General features: G+C 34.6%; 1 protein-coding gene across 1 annotated transcript; it reads left to right on the top strand.

Annotated features, from left to right (window-relative positions):
* The first annotated feature begins 2,583 nt into the window (after nucleotides 1–2,583).
* LOC132760297 (guanylate-binding protein 4-like) lies at nucleotides 2,584–12,679 on the top strand. Its single transcript, XM_060752247.1, has 7 exons — nucleotides 2,584–2,666; nucleotides 4,047–4,069; nucleotides 4,273–4,466; nucleotides 4,702–4,829; nucleotides 6,903–7,012; nucleotides 9,075–9,535; nucleotides 12,432–12,679. Exons 1-7 carry the CDS (start codon nucleotides 2,586–2,588, stop codon nucleotides 12,677–12,679), a joined length of 1,245 nt encoding a protein of 414 aa, XP_060608230.1. The 5' UTR covers nucleotides 2,584–2,585.
* The last annotated feature ends 6,628 nt before the right edge of the window (nucleotides 12,680–19,307 follow it).

Below are 19,307 nucleotides of genomic sequence, written 5' to 3' on the forward strand. Positions count from 1 at the left end.
GACCTAGTTTGGGTAGAAATAAATTAATATAGTATCATATTTCTTCGGCTTCACAATTTAGTACGGATATTAAAGATTTTATTTCTAGAAATTCGAAGACTTGGCTCTTTACGCCAACTTAATATCGACTTGTGCCAAACAACCGATCTTTCGCTCCCTCTCTTGCCATCAGCATGTGAATTCTACAATGTAATCTCATACCCTTATACAAGTCTTAAATCAAGATGCGATATTTATTTATTTATTTATTATTTCAATTTCGATTTCAATTACGAATTAATTAGATAGCGGAAAGTTTTAACACCAACTAAATGAAGTGACGTCATAATTTACATTGCAAATGACATCATCAATGTTCATGTCATACTATACATGTAATCATAACAAACAGGCTAGACGATTTTCTTGTTATCTTTACTTTGCCGGCAAGCCTCGCCCTTTCTAGTCCTTACCAGCCTCGCCTGATAAAATTAATATCAAAAGACAGTACAGTAGCATGTTATTCTCTAGATCTAGTCTATATGTTTTGTTTCGATATTCATATAAATAACAAAGTGGGTTGGGAAATCAGTTTTAGGGTTAATGAAAATGCTCTATTGCGCCCGTCTTAAAAAGATCTGCCTTTTCACTCTTTGAATTTGATCTACAAATACATAAGTACATCGTACTAACCTTTTGCTGTTGTTTTTTCTATGTTTTCCTTGCTAAATTCACGCAAAATGAAGAAAGGTAAAATTTGCGCCAAAAAATTCGGCTGCAGCAGAAGAAAGGAAGTTAAATTCGTAACACCTCGGATAATATCAGAAGGTGTTCTTGATCGGCACTCATGACATACGCAGAATGTTCGCCCCTGAAACACCGGCGTTTAATACAGAGACACTTTCTCATTAAATATTTCTTAACATTCGTATTGTCTTATCCTTACTGTTATGTTTCTGTTTACTGTTATGTTTCTGTTTTGTTTGTTATTAATAATGAAAAACACGAGATGAGCTTATGACATAAAAGTAAACACAAACGTTTCATGTTTGCACACAGGCATGCCAATGTAAACACCAACCGTTTAAACACTGCACATTATTGTTTTAGTTATAAACACACGTTCCATAAAGAAACGCATGTGTTTTTATACTGCACACAACGAGAACACATACGTTTTGTTAACAAACACCTGTGGAACGCGTCAGGCGTTACCATTTTTTACAGTGTAGGTAGAGCGTTGGACTGTAAATCGGGCGACCCGGGTTCGATTCCCGGACGGCGCAGGTCAATTTCGTTGTGATTGATCATGAAATCCTTTCTACGGTCATTCGCCCTGTACCTCTGCTCTGGCATGTTCAGAAGTTTCAGTTCCTTGCGAAAGTGAGGGCAACTAGTACTGATAATTAAACTGCTTGACAGCCTGTCCAGGAACGATGCGGTGGTTGAACTGTGCTCTGGTGAATTCAATGTGGCTTACTGTCGTAATCCGGAGTGAAAACTACCAACACCACCACCATTATATGCGCATCTCCTCTTAGAATTGATTATTTTCATAAAGTTGTGTTAAACTTCCGTTTCGTTTTCTATTGTGCCTTCCTGCCGGTTGACGAATGAAGTTTGTTCTCGTTCTCATTCATTAATTTTTCATTCTCCGTATCGCCGAAGGGGAAACCAATATATGACTTTACATAATAGAAATCGCAATAATTGTTTGGTTCCGAATTTACTTTTGCTGTAAATCGAAGGCAAAATGGCAAACACAGATAGATCCGCGTCAGTGGGCGCGTGGCGCGGAGCGCGGAGCAATAATCATAGTTGGCCCATGGCTCAACATCGATTATTCTTTAACGATTTTACGTGGTTGGCCCAATAACTTTATGTTTACAGGGATTGTACTGTATAGATGCTATTTAGTTAAACTGTGATTATCATACTCAAGGTTATTAGATATACATGTCACACCCAAGGAAGTGTACATGCAGCACAAATTATGTAATATTTATACAATAAAAGGATAAAAAGCTAGCAAAAATTCTTTGCACTTCCAATTTAAATTACTGATGACAAAAATGTCTGATGATTCTTTCAACAGAGGGCTTATGTAAACGCAATTAAATCATTCTTATGTTGATTGAAATAAAGACCCTCTAATTTTCTTACATATCTGAAAGATTCTGTATTCATGAATTCAAAATTGCAGAAAATGTCAAATCAATTGCTGATATGCACCTTTGTATCGGTTAATTATCAAAATACTAGCCTCTAAACTGTTCAAATTGTCTATCAAATTGTTTAAAACTGATTATACTGATTAAAAATAAGCTTTCAGTATCTATCTGTGCCCTATTCAGAAAGCGCATGCGCAAAATATTACTTCAGTTTCTAAGGAGATATTGACATGTTTAAAGATCTATAGTGGAATAAAACTATCAATTTGGAGCACCTGGTCGACTACCAACAATTATTCCAAAACAATAAAGAAGGCTTTTCACACAAACAAATACTCCAATTATAGCAACGGGCAACCATATTGGACATTAAGCTTCAATCATTGCGTTTTTAATTTGTTTATAAGTGTAAGCAGCATTTATTTTACAGTAACGATGGCATCTAACGAACATGTTTATGAACACTCCACCGGGTCAGAAATGGTAGACGATGACATACAGATTCAAAGCGGAATGGTATGATTCAACTCATTGAAATTTCTGTTATCATCTTTTTCCCCCTGTGATTAACATATAAAAATGTGTAGAAGGAAAACATTTTAGCTACTTATGAAGCATAAAAAACACAAAAATTTAAATGTCAGTTACCAGTAGTTCGGTTTTTTATTGCTTCTGAATAGCCTAGAGCAGATAGGCTTATGATAAAACAACACTATTTCACGTTTTACTTGAATGAAACAAGAATCTACATTTGTATATTTAATGATTTTTGCTTTGAATGTACAAATTATTATGTATTTGTACTTACAATTTTATAAGAGTCACTATTGTTACCGTAGATAACTGTCACTGTTTATAAAAGGTTTTGGTTATTTCTATACATTAATGAACTAACATTAGTAAGTTGACACTTAAGTGAATAACTGTCAAATGCGAATGGTATTGGTAAGTAAGGCTGGCAGTGTATGCCATGGGTTAGCAGTGTCTTAGAATGCTTCTTAACCTATTGCACCTATATAATTGCATCCGCTTATATTCATGATAAATCTCGCAATGATACAAAAAAACTTTAAAAAGAAAATTGAATCACACATATGCATCCATAATAACCACAAGTACATGTGTTGTAGTAATGTTGATATGCAATGTTTTCTGCAATTTAACGTGAATGTTTTTTTGCACCTACAATATATCTTATGAATAAAGTCTATCCATCTGAGTCAGCAGTTTTTAGCTTTCTATATGTTTTATTGCGCTTGAGGAATCTCTCCTACTTAACAATACTTGATTCATATGCGTTAATGTTTGACTGTTAAATATCTTTTTTATTAAGCCTTTGCAATAAGGAAGGCGAGACGATCTATTCTCTGACATTTAATATCAACAAACAAAAGAAAATCAAGTCTCAATAGTTTTCACCTATTCAATCTAGTTTCATATTGCTCTCAGGGGTTGTTCCTATTTTCCAGAATATAAACGTGCTAAATAGGTAACCATATTCATACAAATCAATGACCCTCAATATTACTGCATATCAAAACTAATTAAATAGGTAAATGGCCAAATTTATTTAGTCAATTTTGTGCATAATAGTGTGTTGGTAGCACGGACAAAGATAAAATAGATGTCATTTTCTTAAATAAGTAAACAAAAGCCCGCCTAAAGTGCTTGTGTGACACTGTAAAATATATTATGATTGTATCCATGTAAGATGTTCTATACAAAAAGGCGTAGTGCTCTGATTGACACTTGAATGTGATAAACTGCTCATTTCTCTGGGTGTTTTTAGTTTAAGTAGGATGTAAACTGATGTCACCAGCCGTTGTATTATAACTTTTATATTCTGTTTTTCTCCAGTCCCTTTCAATTTTTGTGATTTCTTTTCTATTTTTTCAGGAAGATATGTCAATCGAAGATCTGTAAGTTAATTTTTTTATTAACATTGTTTGCAAAGTCATTTTTTCATAGAAGTTTACACTCAAATTGCTCAAATTTGTATACACTTTAAATCTATCTTAATACATTTGGTCATAAACAAATAAAGAGCAACTGTTGATGAACAAATGATAAATTTTATATATAATCTCTATAATTAAGAAAAGCTTTAATATTTGTATTTTAGAACAAGCAGGTTGAACCTTTTTAAGAAACCACAACAATTGATTAAGACAGAAAAAGGAGGGCAGTTGGAAGTAGATACAAATGTTTTGTCTCAACTTTCACAAGTTAACATGAAAATCAGTGTTGTCTGTGTTTGCGGTTCTTATAGAACTGGGAAATCGTATTTAATGAATCGGATTGCTGGCGACAAAACAGGTAAGTAAACTTTGTCAGTTCATACATTCCGTACATAATCATTAAAGAAATATATTGAAATCTGGAAATGGAAGTCCCTCGGAAGCATTGTAAAAACAGTATAATATTGTTTGATATGTTTAAACTTTGCTTAACAATCTTTCGGCAAAACCAAAATATCAATTATGTGTGTTAATCATGACGTGATATTTTCAAGACTAAACATTTGTCTGAACAGTCCATCATTTACTTTAAGGGTTTAAACTTGGCGATACAATTCGATCAGAGACAAAAGGGATATGGATCCGATGCAGACCTCATCCAACGCAAAGGGGCCAAGTGTTAGTTTTGTTAGACACAGAGGGTTTTGGTGATCCTGGAAAGGTTGTATTAACTTGTCATTTCTGAAACAGAAGAAGAAATTTTAAAATCCATGGCATAAAATTAAAAAGAACGCATGTGTATTTTCTTGACTTCTTCAAAATGCCTAATGTATATTAATTATACTTACAAAAGGGAAACAATTCATGAGTTTTACTTACTCTAGTTTTTATTTGCTCTAACGTCACACCGACACAGTATTGGTCGCAATAGCGACCTACAAGCTTAACTGATGGAGGACGACCTCAAGTGCCTTTCGTGCATTATTTCAGGCACGAACGGAGAACAAAGTTATTACAAATCTTACGAAATAATATTTGCATAGCTTGTAAAATTATTGATCGGAAACCGTTTTTACATACAAGGTCATTGCAACCATACTCTTTAACCCCTCGACCCCAAATCAATCGGGGTCATCTACTGGTCAAGTCCAATGCACCTACCAAGTTTGAGGGCAAACATCCATTGGGTTGTCAAGTTATTGATCGGAAACCTTGTTTACCTACAAGGTCACTGCAACCTAAATCTTTGACCCCTTGACCTCCTCAAAATCATTAAGGGACATCTACTGGTCACGTCCAATGCACCTACCAAGTTTGAGGGCCAACAGCTCATGAGTTGTCAAGTTATTGATCATAAAAATCGTTTTACCTCCAAGGTCAATGAGACCTTGACACAAGGACCTTGGCCTTTGAACTTTGACCCCAAAATCAATAGGGGTTATCTGCTGGTCATAAACAATAATTATACCAAGTTTGAAGTTCCTAGGCCTAAGCGTACTTTAGTTATTGATTGAAACCGTTTTTACCTACAAGGTCAATGTGACCTTGACCTTTAACCTCTTGACCCAAAATAAGTAGGAGTCATCTGTTGGTCATGAAAATTCATCGTACAAAGTTTGAAGTTCATAAGACTAAGCGTTCTTTAGTTATTGATCATAAAACGTTTTCACCTACAATGTCAATGTGACTTTGACCCCTTCACCCCAAAATCAATATTGGTCATCCCTTCGTCATGAACAATCATTATACCAAGTTTGAAGTTCCTAAGCCCAAGCATTCTTAAGTAATTGATCGAAAACCGTTTCTACATATAAGGTCAATGTGACCTTGACCGTGGATCATTGACTTCAAAGTCTATAGGGGTCATGTGCTGGTGATGAACAATCATCAAACGAAGTTTGAAGTTCCTAGGCCTAAGCGTTCTTTAGTTATTGATCGGAATCCGTTTTTACCTACAAGATCAATGTGACCTAGACCCTTAACCCCTCGACCCCAAAATCAATATAGGTCATCTATTGGTTATGAAAAATCATCAAACCAAGTTTGAAGTTCCTAGACCAACGCGTTCTTTAGTTATCAGTCGGAAACCGTTTTTAACTTTAAGGTCAATGTGACCTTTACCTTTGACTCCTTGACTCCAAAATCGATAAGGTCATCTACTGGTCATGAACAATGATCAAACCAAGTTTGAAGGTCCTAGGCCTAAGTGTTCTTTAGTAATCACTCGGAAACCATTTTGTCTACGGACCGATGGACCAAAAGACCGATCGACAGACAAATGCAAAGCAATATACCCCTACTTCTTTGAAGGGGGGGGGGGGGTAATAAATGACCACAGACTGCTCCACGCTTAAACACATAAAGATAAAAATGAAATTATTGGAATAAAATTTCTCCTATGGGGCTTTAGTTTAAAACAAAATGAACATGAATATTTCTAACATTTTACAAATGTACAAAATGTACAACATTGTACATGTACAAAATAAAAATGACCTAAGGTGAAAGAAGAAAGTAATTTTTTGTCTAATTTTCATATTCTTTAAATTTCTTCATACTTAGCCACTGAAAATTGTTTTTAATCTTGTTTTTACGTACTATTCACAAAAATATGTCAAGTAATTACAACTTGCACGGAAGGTTTTTCGGATGCTAAGATCTTTTAACCACATAGGGCTTGTCTTACAACTAAAGAAGTTCATCATTTCTACGAAAGAGTACAATTACAATGGAAATATTATCCCGTCTCATTTCATGTAAGTAATTAATATCATTAATAATATTTCAATTTTAGGGAGATCTCGAACATGACAGCAAAACGTTTTGTCTTGCACTTCTGATGAGCAGTATACTTATCATAAATGTAAAATCTGTGTTTGACTTCCAAACCCTGATGGATTTAAAGTATCCTTTTAGTAAACATTTAGGTGAGCAATTAATGTTTTGTCACCTGTTGCAAAATTGATTGTTTGGGAAGGTAAGATTTATCATGGACAGAATAAAGAAAAAATTACGGGAGGAGCAAATTATAAACTCGAAAAGGCTTTTTTGTAAAAACAAAAACCTTATGTCTCATGTGTAAGTACTCTTGGGATGGAACAGCTGGATGTAAATCCAGTCAGCAGCTTGAATAATGAAAACCAAACAATTTTTATAGCTCTGGTGGCTATTTTTTGTAGCGAAGCAGAACGTGCAAGCGATATGCACAACTTAGATTGGTGCGGATCACTCCTATGAAGTTTCGTTAAATTCCCCTATTATTTTAAACTGTGAAGGCCGAACATTTTTTTCTATTTTTGCTCTAGCGGCCATTTCTTGCAGTGAAGAGAAACATGTCAGTGATATGCACTTATGAGTGGTACTCATCACGCCAGTAGTTTGTCTTGAGAAAGCCGTATAATTTTTTTCCATTTATAGGTTTGGCGGCCATTTTGTGCAGCAAAGCCAAACGTGCCGGCGATATGCACAACAATGTATGGTACTGGTCCCTCCTGTGAAGTAAAGTTCAAATCCGCCAGCTATTTGGCCTATGAAAGCTTGAAAGGATCTTTATATTTAAAGATCTGGCGGCCATTTTGTGCAACACATTGGAACCTGCTTGCGAGATGCACAACTTGAGATGGTACTGATCACTCCTGTGAAGTTTCATGAAAGTCGAACTGGCTGTTTATTCCGTAACGGCCTGACAGCATTTTTCAAAGTTTAGCTTTTGCGGCCATTTTGTGAAGAAACGCAGAACGTGCATGCGATCTGCATAACTATATATGGTACTGATCACTCCTATGAAATTACGTTGAAAATCCTCCAGCAGTTTAACCTCTGAAAAGTGGACAATATTTTTCTATTTATATCTCTGGCGGTCATTTTGTGCAGCGAAGCCAAATGTTCGGTTGATATGCACAACTATATATGATGCTGATCACTCCTGTGAAGTTTCATTGAATTTCTACGAGCAGTTAGATCTATGAAAGTCGGACAATAATATTTCTAATTTTTGCTCCTGCGGTCATTTTGTGCAGCGAAGCCGAACGTGCCGACGATAAGCACAACAAGGTATGGTACTGATCACATATCTATGCTATGTTGTACTGAAATTCATCAGCAGTTAGAGTAGTTTTGACTCGTGAAAGCAGAACAAGCTTATTGTGAACCTACGGAAGGACAGACAGACGGACAGACAGACGGCGAAGGCAAAACTATTTTGTATTCCAAAATTTTTGGAAACATAATAATAAGAAATGTATAAGTACATTTTCGAAAGCCATAACTATATTCTATATTTTAGCAAGTGTTTGTTTTATGCATGCCTACTTTCAAGAACACACATTGAATACAAAAAACATACTTTTATATAACGCATTTTCAATTGACTCCTGTCTTATTTATTGAATTATGGACCTTGTAACTGTTGCTTAAGACACTTCACCATCGTAACAAATACTGCAAATTTCTTGAATAATTTTGTTAACAGAAATTCTATGTTTTGCTTGAGATTTCATTTAATCACTGGTATGTTGTATCAAACTATTCTACTATTTATTATAACTATTTAATAATTATTTAACACATGTTGTTAAGAGCAGAGCTCAAGTGAGAATGCCAAGGTATGAGAGAGGCATGATCATTTATGTTAAGCATAGCATTTATGAATATCAAGTAAAGGGAAGTAATAACATTAACTGTATGAATAAACATGCAAAGAGTTATCTGATCTTGATAAAAACCCGGTATCTTTGTAAGATAAGAAGAAGTTGCTTGTACAATGACATAAAATTGAACAACGAAGAACTACATGTATGTACCATATAATTTGTTTTAAACATTCTGGTATTGTGGTTTATACAATCATGGATTTCAAGGAATAGGGCAGAAGCAGAGGGAGCTTTTGACAAAAAATTGTTAAAAGGACAAGTTGAAAATTTGCCTTGAAATAAAGCCGTAATTATTAATTCCTTAATGATTAAAGTTTCATAATCAATCTTCCCGAAACAATTAAAGTTCTAGATGATAAAGCGGAAGACAAACATAATGCCAAAACAATCCAAGTTGCTGTTCCCACTCTGATCATGTGCCTCAGAGATTCTTACTTGGAAATTATGATTGATGGAAGACTTCAGACAGCAGATGAATACCTTGAAGATAGCCTTAAATCAGTAAACTTGTCTACGTTAACATCGAAAGAACAGGTACAAAAACAAGAGGAATCCAACAAAGTTAAAGAGGGTATCAAGGATTTTTTTCCAGAGAGAAAATGTTTTGCGATTGCACAGCCAGCAATGGGTAGGAAACTGAAGAACATCGAACAATTAGATGAAACATCCTTAGACGAGAGTTTTGTCGAAAACATCAAAACATTGCAAGAGTACGTTTATATGAGAGAACCAAAGAAGATTTGTAACGCTAGCACGAAACCATTAGAGGGACCAGGTAAGTACTGAAATTTCTCTTGAAATCTAGACTGAAAATGAAACTAACAAGAGCTGTCCGTAAGACAGCGCGCTCGACTTTTTTATTGCTTGCCAATAAAAAAAGTTTTTGCAGTAAAAGGAAATACAAGAATCTCTGTATTTTTAAAGTGAACAATGGCCATGAGCATTAAGATATTTAGTGAAGAATTATTTTACTGAATTGTGTGATACCCTTGAACACTGCAGCAAAGTTTGAAATGTTTAAGTCAAAAGAGGGCTGGTACTAAAAACTAAAAAATTAATATCTCAAACAGTTCAGTCAAAAAGTGGACTGGTACTAAAAACTTAACCAAGATTCTAAGTCGATAAAAGGCCTTAATTTTTAAAACAAATCCTTGACAGAGTTACCTTCTCTTGCGTACAGATGGGGGTAATGATGTGAAATAGCATTAAAAGTTTCAAAGCAATATCTCAAAGGGTTAAGGCAATAAGTGGATTTTACCCATATTCAATGTATTTTCTAAGTCAAAAAGGGGCATAATTCTGTCAAAAACCTTGACAGAGTTATGTCCTCTTGTCTGTTGATGAAGGTCGTGATGGTAAACAAGTATGGTCAGTTTCAAAGCAATACCTCCAATGGTTTTGAAATAAAGTGAGGTGGTACAAAAAACTTAACCAAGCTCAATACACTTTCTAAGTCAAAAAAGGGCCATAATTCTGTCAAAAACCTTGACAGAGTTATGTACTCTTGTCTGTAGATGGAGGTTATGATGGTGAACAAGTATGGTAAGTTTCAAAGCCATACTTGTAATACTTCTGAAATAAAGTGGGGTGGTACGAAAAACTTAACCAAGGTGTGACGCCAACGCCGACGCCGACGCCGACGCCGACGCCGGGGCGAGTAGGATAGCTCCCCTTTTCATAGAAAAGTCGAGCTAAAAATGAAGCTACTCAAGTAAAATGTTACGATTATTAACCATAAAACTTAATTTAAAAAAAGAAAATAAACATTTGAAGATACCTAAACGCTTGAAATCTTATTTATTAATTAAGATCTTCTGATAAATAAATAAATTATAAAACTGGATAAATACTGTAAATAATAAATAATACATGTAGGGATAAATCATCGCCCTTGGGTTTGTTACTAGAATGAGTTCGCTAAAGAAGAGGTTATATGTAAATGTATCGACTAAATTCTAGTTTATTCTTCCAGCGAAACATTTATCTAGCGGAATGTTCAAATTTAGGCGGATTTCCGTTGTTTGGCGGAATTTAAGTTCGGTTTAGCTATGTTCAAATCATAACCTTAATTTGTTAATTCTTGTTTTACGGTTGGAGAAGCTGCTCAACTAAAGTAAGCGTCTCTGCTTTTAAAGTTCTGTGTGTTAATTCTAAAATAGATATTTGTACGCCGCTAAATATTCAAAAGTACTTTTAGACAGCGCAATTAGTTAAGTAATCACAGCGTTCCGCTAAACAAAGCACTGTCGTGGCTCATATGCCGTTAGATAAGTTAGATCCGTCAAGGAGCCGTTAAAATGTAATTATGATTTTATAGAATAACAATGACTTAAATTAATGGTACATTTCTACAAAATAGTCACTCATTTTCCGAAACTTGATTATGGTATTTCCTGATATTACAGTAAAGTACTTTCTCAGTATATGACCGTTCAGGAGTTTTTTCGTCTGAATTCGTCAACTTGAAATGCACTGTAAATAATACACATCAATGTGTTCTAGTGACACTTTTAAAGTGTACTTTGAACATCTCTTGAAATGGAATAATAGTTCAGGTATATTTCTACATTTCTGGTTCTTATTATTGTTATTTTCAGTTGAGTATCTACGCTGAATCGTCATGTTATTTTGCGATCCGGATAATGCTCACATAGTTCTGTAAGATATTTCAATGGTCCTTTAACTCGAATCATTGAATACTAATACTGTTTACTGTAAGATATATACAATGTAATTGATAAACAACCACACAAATCAAGTTTATAACAAAGGAGAACTTTAATGAAGGAAAGTTATGTCTCACACACTGTCAAATTGTGAATATGTCTGTCCATAACAGTACTATCCGACATGATATTTACTGGTTGAGTAAAAACGAATCACGATTTAAAGATGTTTACTAGTATTGTTTGCGACTGCTTCAAAGAGTCACAAGTCATGTTTAAGATTGCAAAACTATGAATTTACTTTCCGAATGTTTGAATATTTCTGTATTGACAAAACATAGAAAATTAATTCATCTCTAAATTCTTTAAACACTTTTGACATAGAAAATGAATTATATATATATATTGAGAATTTTCAGTGATTAAAAAAATCTCATTTTGTGAACTTGACCTCCTATTACATTGATTGGATTTTCCATGTTCACACATGTATCCAGTTCCGGTCTAAATAGTCGTTGTTGATTTTGCACGGGAAATGAAATGAAATTTTCTGGATTATTTGTGCCTTTAATGGATTAACTTATAGATGAGCGGTGAAAATGTATCTATGTTATTGAATGCAAAAAACACGAAACTGTGAATTTGATACAATTTGTGATATTTGAATTGACATTAATGGCCTTTGTTAGATAGTTGGCGGTTATAGTTGGTCATTTGCTAGGACATCACGTAGATTTAACAAGCACATACCTTTATTGACCGCCTTATCGTCACGCTTGACTTAACTGTAATCAGGAGAACAGATCTATAAATATTGATTCTGAATGTAAAGAGATAATGGGGATTACAATTGGACTATGGCGAGCAAGAATTGGGACATTCATAAATCAGTCCAGTCACAAAAAAATTGTCTAATGACTGGCGCCTCCATTCATTATTTATCATTGTGCATACGACTTCTGCTTTTTCTTCATCTAACGGCACAATGCGTTGAGCGAAATCCAGGACTGACAAACGGGAGACCATGCGGGGGCGGTCGTGATGGGCGATCATCCATTGCTACTTCTCATCCACCGACACCGACAAACGAGTTCGACCTCTCGCAGAGTAGCGTAGCAGATGATGCCGGGCATATGTATCCTACGCGTAGTTCTAATCAATCGTCTCTCGTACCTAGGCTACAGCCAGACGCTACACAACAGAAAACCTCTACTGCAGATAGAACATCGATATCTTCACAGTCATTCCAATAAAAAATGATGAAAACTTGAACGTGATGTCTATTTTACTAGATATCAGATCCGAATGAAGACAAATCAACAGAAGATTTGATACGTTAGAAAAATCGGTCGAAGAAATGATATTCGAAAATAGTAAAAAAAAAAGCAAAGCAGAAAATGTCATTCTGTCAAGTAAAGTTGAGTCTTTGTCCAATGACTTAAAAGCTGTTAAAGATCAAAACTTGAATTTGAACACGAAACATTTAAAATGCATATCCGAAAAAACAATTTGAAAATCCACGGAATCGAAAATATTGACAATATTCAACAGGATCAGGTAGAACTAAGCGTTTGTCAACATTTAACAAATTATTTTTTGTTTAGACGGAGACTCATTAGATATGAATGCAGACTATAAACTTCCGGGACGAGCTGAGAGAGTCTTGCTAGTTAAGTTCACGCGACAATCTGATCGTGATAAAGTTCTAAATGCTTACAAGGAAAAACGCAAACGTTAAATTGTGCGAGGAAGAATCGTGGAAGACCTGCCTGAAACGGTAGCAAAGGCCCGCACAGGTCTATATCCTTTTCTAAAGCAATGTTATGAAGATGGGAAGAGGGCCTTTTGCAAATATGATAAACTTACAGTGGATGGAGAATCGTACGTATTTGACCCAAGTGAAAAGAAACCCGTGCAGGCAAGAAAATAGCAGAGTGGCCAAGACCCACGATTCACAACTGTAAATAGTATCAAAGTTTAATGCTTCTTCGATATTTAATAGAAGGCCTAATCGTTTTCAGTCCCAGCAACTCCCCCACTGTTCCTGTAACAAGGTTCTTCTCGACCAGAATATTTAAGGGGCCTAGGTTCAACGTCAATTAATATAAGTTGACAGGTTACAATAAAAACGATGCTAGTTTTTTATTTAATCATTGGTTTAAATTAAATCATACTGATCCAAGAGCACCAATCCAGCAGTTTTAAATAACAATTATATGAGGACAAACATTTGGCTGGATTGTCGGACCATACAAATAACCACTTATTTCCAATTTTCAAATTAATGCTGCTTGGCTCGTGCCAAAAGTCACGGGTGCCCAATTTGTTATTTTCACCAAGTAACAGCTTAAATGAATTTATCGAACCAGTCTATTAGCATGTCAAATATGCACAATTCGACGGAGCATGTACATTGTATAATCATTGGTTCAACGTATAGGAAAATATGTCTGTTGCAAAACTGAAAAAAACCAGCTTTTAACTTGTGTCCTTTTAAATAATATGGCCAGGTGACTTAAATCTGACTTACCTGGTACATTGTATTACCTGGTTAAAAAACAAAAATAAATAAAAAAATGTTACCTCAGGGTTCCGCCTACCCCTGTTTCATTTTGAAAAATTTGTTTCTTTCTTAGATTGCCTTTTTTAAAAAATGATTTTTTTGGCAAACGTTAGTTTTTGAATCCTGTTTAGATATTTAACGTATTCAAACACGTTTGTTTAGACCTTGGGGTATGTCGATCTGCGCAGATCTATTAAAAGCTATCGATTACTCGGGGGTTGAAATAAATGCGGAGAATCAAACCATTCATGTACCCGCATAAAAGCCATAGACGAGCTTTTGCGGCTTATATCTTCAAAAATGTACATCTTTGAAGGAAATTCAGTTTAAAGCATGATTACTTAACATTATCACAAAGGCTTTTCCTATTGGCAGAGCTTTCTTGCGAAGATTTTATGATTCTATGTCTAAGATTAAAAAATATTTTTATTTTATGCATGTAAAGGGAAATGCGCAAATGCGCCATGACCTGGCTCTTATTTCTTACTGAATCTAATGGACTCGCAATGTTACATGGTAAGAATTGGTCAGAGAATACATTTATTGAACCCTACACCGATGCGTCCGGTAGCAGTTATTAAGGTTGTGACTGCTACTTTAAATGTCAGTGGTGTGCCTTTAAGTGGCCAGCTCAATGGGAGGAGCTTATTTTTAAGGACATCACATATCTTGAACTCGTGCTATTTTTCTAGCACTCCAGTTATGGGGCAATGAAATGAAAAACAAAAAGGTTATGTTTCCGTCTTCTAATAAAATATTCGTAATAAATATAACACTGCCATATTCTCAAACTTTTGAAGTATTACCAGATAGCGAAATATAGCTTTCATGTCGTTATAACAGTACGCATATAAGACTATAAATAGCTACACATCTGATATAACGTATGTCAATAAGTTTAGTCGATATGGCACACACACACACACACACGCACGCACGCACGCACGCACGCACGCACACACACACACACACACACACACACAAGAAAAAATATTAAGGTTAAACGTATGCTTGAAGGTCTAAAACGAACAAGAGGGTCTAATGACACGTCAGCCTGTAACATAACATAAAAAAGTTGATTTCAGCTTTACAAAGTTTCTGTCGCTTTCTGTATTAATACATGTTATTTGAAGCTGCATTTTCACTCGCGTATATTTGTACTTCTTAGAGTAAGTGAATCACTTGACGGAACAAGAGATCATCAAATCATTTCCTGTCAACACATGACATTATCATGGGTTCGAAACATGAAACATTTGAAAACTGACCAAAGAGGTCAAGGTGCTTCTCTCGATATCGAAATTAATAATAATAACAATAATTATGATAATGATAATAATAATAAACTGCTTCAAGTTTTGTTATGATAATATTCACTCTTATCTGAACTATTGCCAACATAATGATGACCCCCTTTTTTCCATTTTGATGGGTCTCCTCTGACGTCTTACCAGTTCAATGTTGTTTTCAAAAAACTGTTAAAATTCATTGGTCTGCATAACAACAGGATAGGATGAGCTTTATGAATGTATAGAGTTGGATGTCTTATAAATACTATCAAAACACATGGTAGGTGGAGGTCTGATACCTATAAGTCATATATATATTCGTTAATTTCCGACAATATTATGCAAAGTATCTCTATGGGTTTTCCTGAAGCCGATGTCGGATCATTTAATCGCCTTTGTGGCCTGTAGTTCTTTAAAATGGCATAAATAAGTAGTTCATAATATTGAATTCTTCTCGCTAGTTCCTCTCTGTTTTGCATTTTAAGATGTCTTTGTGTGAAATAATTTTTCGTGTTATCTAATGTGCTTTATAATAGTTGAGTCGCGGAGCTTAATTAGTCAAATGATAGCAGTTACTTATTTTTCTAAATTATAAAGATATTGTGAAGGATCTGCCAAATGCCAAATGATAAAGATAAAGTTGCGTGATGAAATGATAAAGATAATGATGAACTAATAAAGATAATGTAGAAATAATAAATACCAAATGATAAAGAAAAAGTTGTGTGATGAAATGATAAAGATAATGATAAACTAATAAAGATAATGTAGAAGTAATAAATGCCAAAGGATAAAGATAAAGTTGTGTGATGAAATGATAAAGACAATGATGAATGTTGATTAGAACATCGGAATGTTTGTGTTGTTACGATAATTATTTCAGATTAATGATTATTTAAAAAAGATAATGATGAAATGATGGTGATAACATCATAATGTTTGTGTTGTTATAAAAATGATTTCAGAATAATAATGATAATTTATTAAGATAATGATGATATGATGATAACGACGAAATGATGATAGTCCTCGTTGTGTGATAATGATAGTTTGATAAATATAATGATGAAATGATAATATGATTTAAGAATGAAAATGGTAATTTGACAAAGATAATGATAATAATAATAATACCAGATCGATTCGATGGTATACATATTTATGTATTATTTTATGTCATAAATTGGTGAGGTGATATTTGCTATAAGTCTAACAAACGCAATGTCAATGGTATAATGTTGTTATTGGTCGGCGATCCGCTTTTGGCAACTTAAATGTAACATTTGCTATCACAGTATAGGTAGACCGCTGGCGGATACCTTTACCTTAATATTGACGATTTAGCTCCAAATTTCCAAGTCTCTTTAAGATATTGATAATTGGTTCCTTCTTTATACTGGTTCCTTCATTTTAAGCGGTGCATATCAGAGACTGTGTTCAACACCAGACGGTGTTAGGAACACTATTGCTTGGAACATATGGGTGGTATGAAATCGAGGATCTCGAACAAAGTATAGCCTACTTAACTTCCTTTAAGCAGAATGAACCCAAACCTGTATTCGTATTCATTGTGGAGGCAAAGGATATAGGCCTTAAAACATCTGCGGCTATTAATTGCGGTCTCAAAATAATCAAGATATTATCAGAAGTAAGTTTCCATATACAAAACTAATTTGGTCACATAATTTACCATGGCGATCATGGCGTTATATCACGCTGACCGAGCAAGAAAACGTATAAAAACAGCTCTATAGTCACATATGTAATAAATGGCGGGGTCACTACCTAAAATACCGGTGTATAAACTCTAGCCCCAATGTTCTTTTAGGTACGACGCTAAACACACTTGTCTCCCAGTAGCTATAATATACAATAGAATACCTCCTTAAAAACCACCCCGGAATTAAGACCATCCCACTATAAGACCATTTTTTGGGAGAATGGAATTTTCTGTTCTTTATATCAATGGTTACATGACCAGAATTAAGACCACCCCGCTTATCCACTTTTAAGACCACCAGATTCGGTCTAATTCAATTGTTTTATTCTTAATTTGACCTCACTATTTAGAACCACTGATATTAAAGTCAGCACCTACCTATATCTTTAAAATTTGTTGTCATTGTCTGCTTGAATGCTCTTATGTATGACCTGATGCTAAATAATATTTCCGAGGTCATTTATTCATTCAGCCTATCTTCCCGATGTGATTTAGTGACGTAAAGACAGATTTGTCACTTTTATCAGTATTGGTTGTTAGTTATTCCTAAACAATTTACAATGTATATATAAATCAGGTTTCTAATTTCAACGTGGCTGGGTTTAGTCGTTATGTTAAACCGCTTTGGCGGAAGGTACTCTCATTCTTCGAGTCCCTTTTTGGCTGAAATTTAACGTAACGTTTTTTCTATTTGCGACCGTTGTCGGAGCAAATATGATGTGTATTTAAAGTTCCTAAATTGCTTTTATACCCAGTCATGATGGAAATTATTCACCAAAAGAAACAAAAAAGCTATTACAAAAATGTTGTACAATGTATTTTCTTCTTGTATAAGACTGATTTGCGATGTACAATGGCCTCTCGGGTTCGAACCAGCAACCTTCGTCCAGAACACTCTTTATTATGCATTCATTGGAAAATAATTATGTTTAATATACAAGGATTAAATAAATATGATGGAGAGGTGACTTTTTATATTTTTGCTTTAAATATGATATTTTGGCATTATGCGAAACTTGGACTCGTGCAGACGAACATTTTATGATTCCAGGTCATATCAATATTAGAAAAATTAAAAATACAAGAACTGTCGGAGGACAGTAACGCTCGACTATTCGAAAATTTGTCACAAGGGTGTTTCATTGAATATAATAATGCTTACCTATATGAAAACATAAAATTGTACGAAAAGGTACAAACCCTTCAAGTTTCAATACAATCACAGAGAACAAGTGTGTGAAGTTTCAATCCATTCCCTTCAGTCGTTATGGAGATACAGTTTACACACAAAAACTTAACCACGAATTTATGAATCGAAAAAGGGGAATAATTAATGCGAAAAAGTAAATCAGAATTATGGGACTTTATGCAATCATCTTAAATAATCACAAGAGACCAAGGTTGTGAAGTTTAAATCCATTCCCCTTCAGTAGTTTATGAAGATACCAGCTTACACGCAAAAACTTAACCAAAGAATTTCTTAAGATAAAAGGGGCATAATTATGCAAAAAAGCAAATCAGGGTTATGGGACTTGTGTCAATCATCTTAGATAATCACAGAGACCAAGTGTGTCAAGTTTCAATCCATTCCCTTCAGTTGTTATGGAGATACCAGCTTACAAGCAAAAACTTAACCAAAAATTTCTTAGTCGAACAAGGGGCATAATTATGTAAAAAAGCAAATAAGAGTAATGGGAATGGTGCCAATCATCTTAAATAATCACAGAGAACAAGTGTGTGAAGTTTCAATCCATTTCCTTCAGTAGTTATGGAGATACCAGCTTACATACAAAAACTTAACCAAGAATTTCTAAGTCGAAAAAGGGGCATTTTAATGTAAAAAGGCAGATCAGAGTTATGGGACTTGTGTCAATCATCTTAGATAATCACAGAGAACAAGTGTGTGAAGTTTCAATCCATTCCCTTCAGTAGTTATGGAGGTACCAGCTTACACGCAAAAACTTAACCAAGAATTTCTAAGTCGAAAAAGGAGCATAATTTTGTAAAAAGCAAATCAGAGTTATGGGACTTGTGCCAATCATCTTAGATAATCAGAGAGAACAAGTGTTTGAAGTTTCAATCCATTCCCTTCAGTAGTTATGGACACACCAGCTTACATACAAAAACTTAACCAAGAATTTCTAAGTCGAAAAAGGGGCATACTTATGTAAAAAAGCAAGTCAGAGTTATGGGACTTGTGCCAATCATCTTAGATAATCACAGAGAACAAGTGTGTGAAGTTTCAATCCATTCCCTTCAGTAGTTATGGAGATACAAGCTTACACGGAAAAACTTAACCATGAGTTTCT

This window comes from Ruditapes philippinarum, unplaced genomic scaffold (genome assembly GCF_026571515.1).
Source record: "Ruditapes philippinarum isolate M1 unplaced genomic scaffold, ASM2657151v2 ctg1148_1_1_1_1, whole genome shotgun sequence".
In the NCBI taxonomy this organism is placed as follows: Eukaryota; Metazoa; Mollusca; class Bivalvia; order Venerida; family Veneridae; genus Ruditapes; species Ruditapes philippinarum.

Bases quoted from the DNA above. Each gene is read 5' to 3' on its own strand.
- LOC132760297 (XM_060752247.1), top strand. From the start codon at position 2,586: ATGGCATCTAACGAACATGTTTATGAACACTCCACCGGGTCAGAAATG. The intron at 2,667-4,046 runs GTATGATTCAAC...CTATTTTTTCAG, and splicing joins TACAGATTCAAAGCGGAATG to GAAGATATGTCAATCGAAGA. The intron at 9,536-12,431 runs GTAAGTACTGAA...AGCGAAATCCAG, and splicing joins GAAACCATTAGAGGGACCAG to GACTGACAAACGGGAGACCA.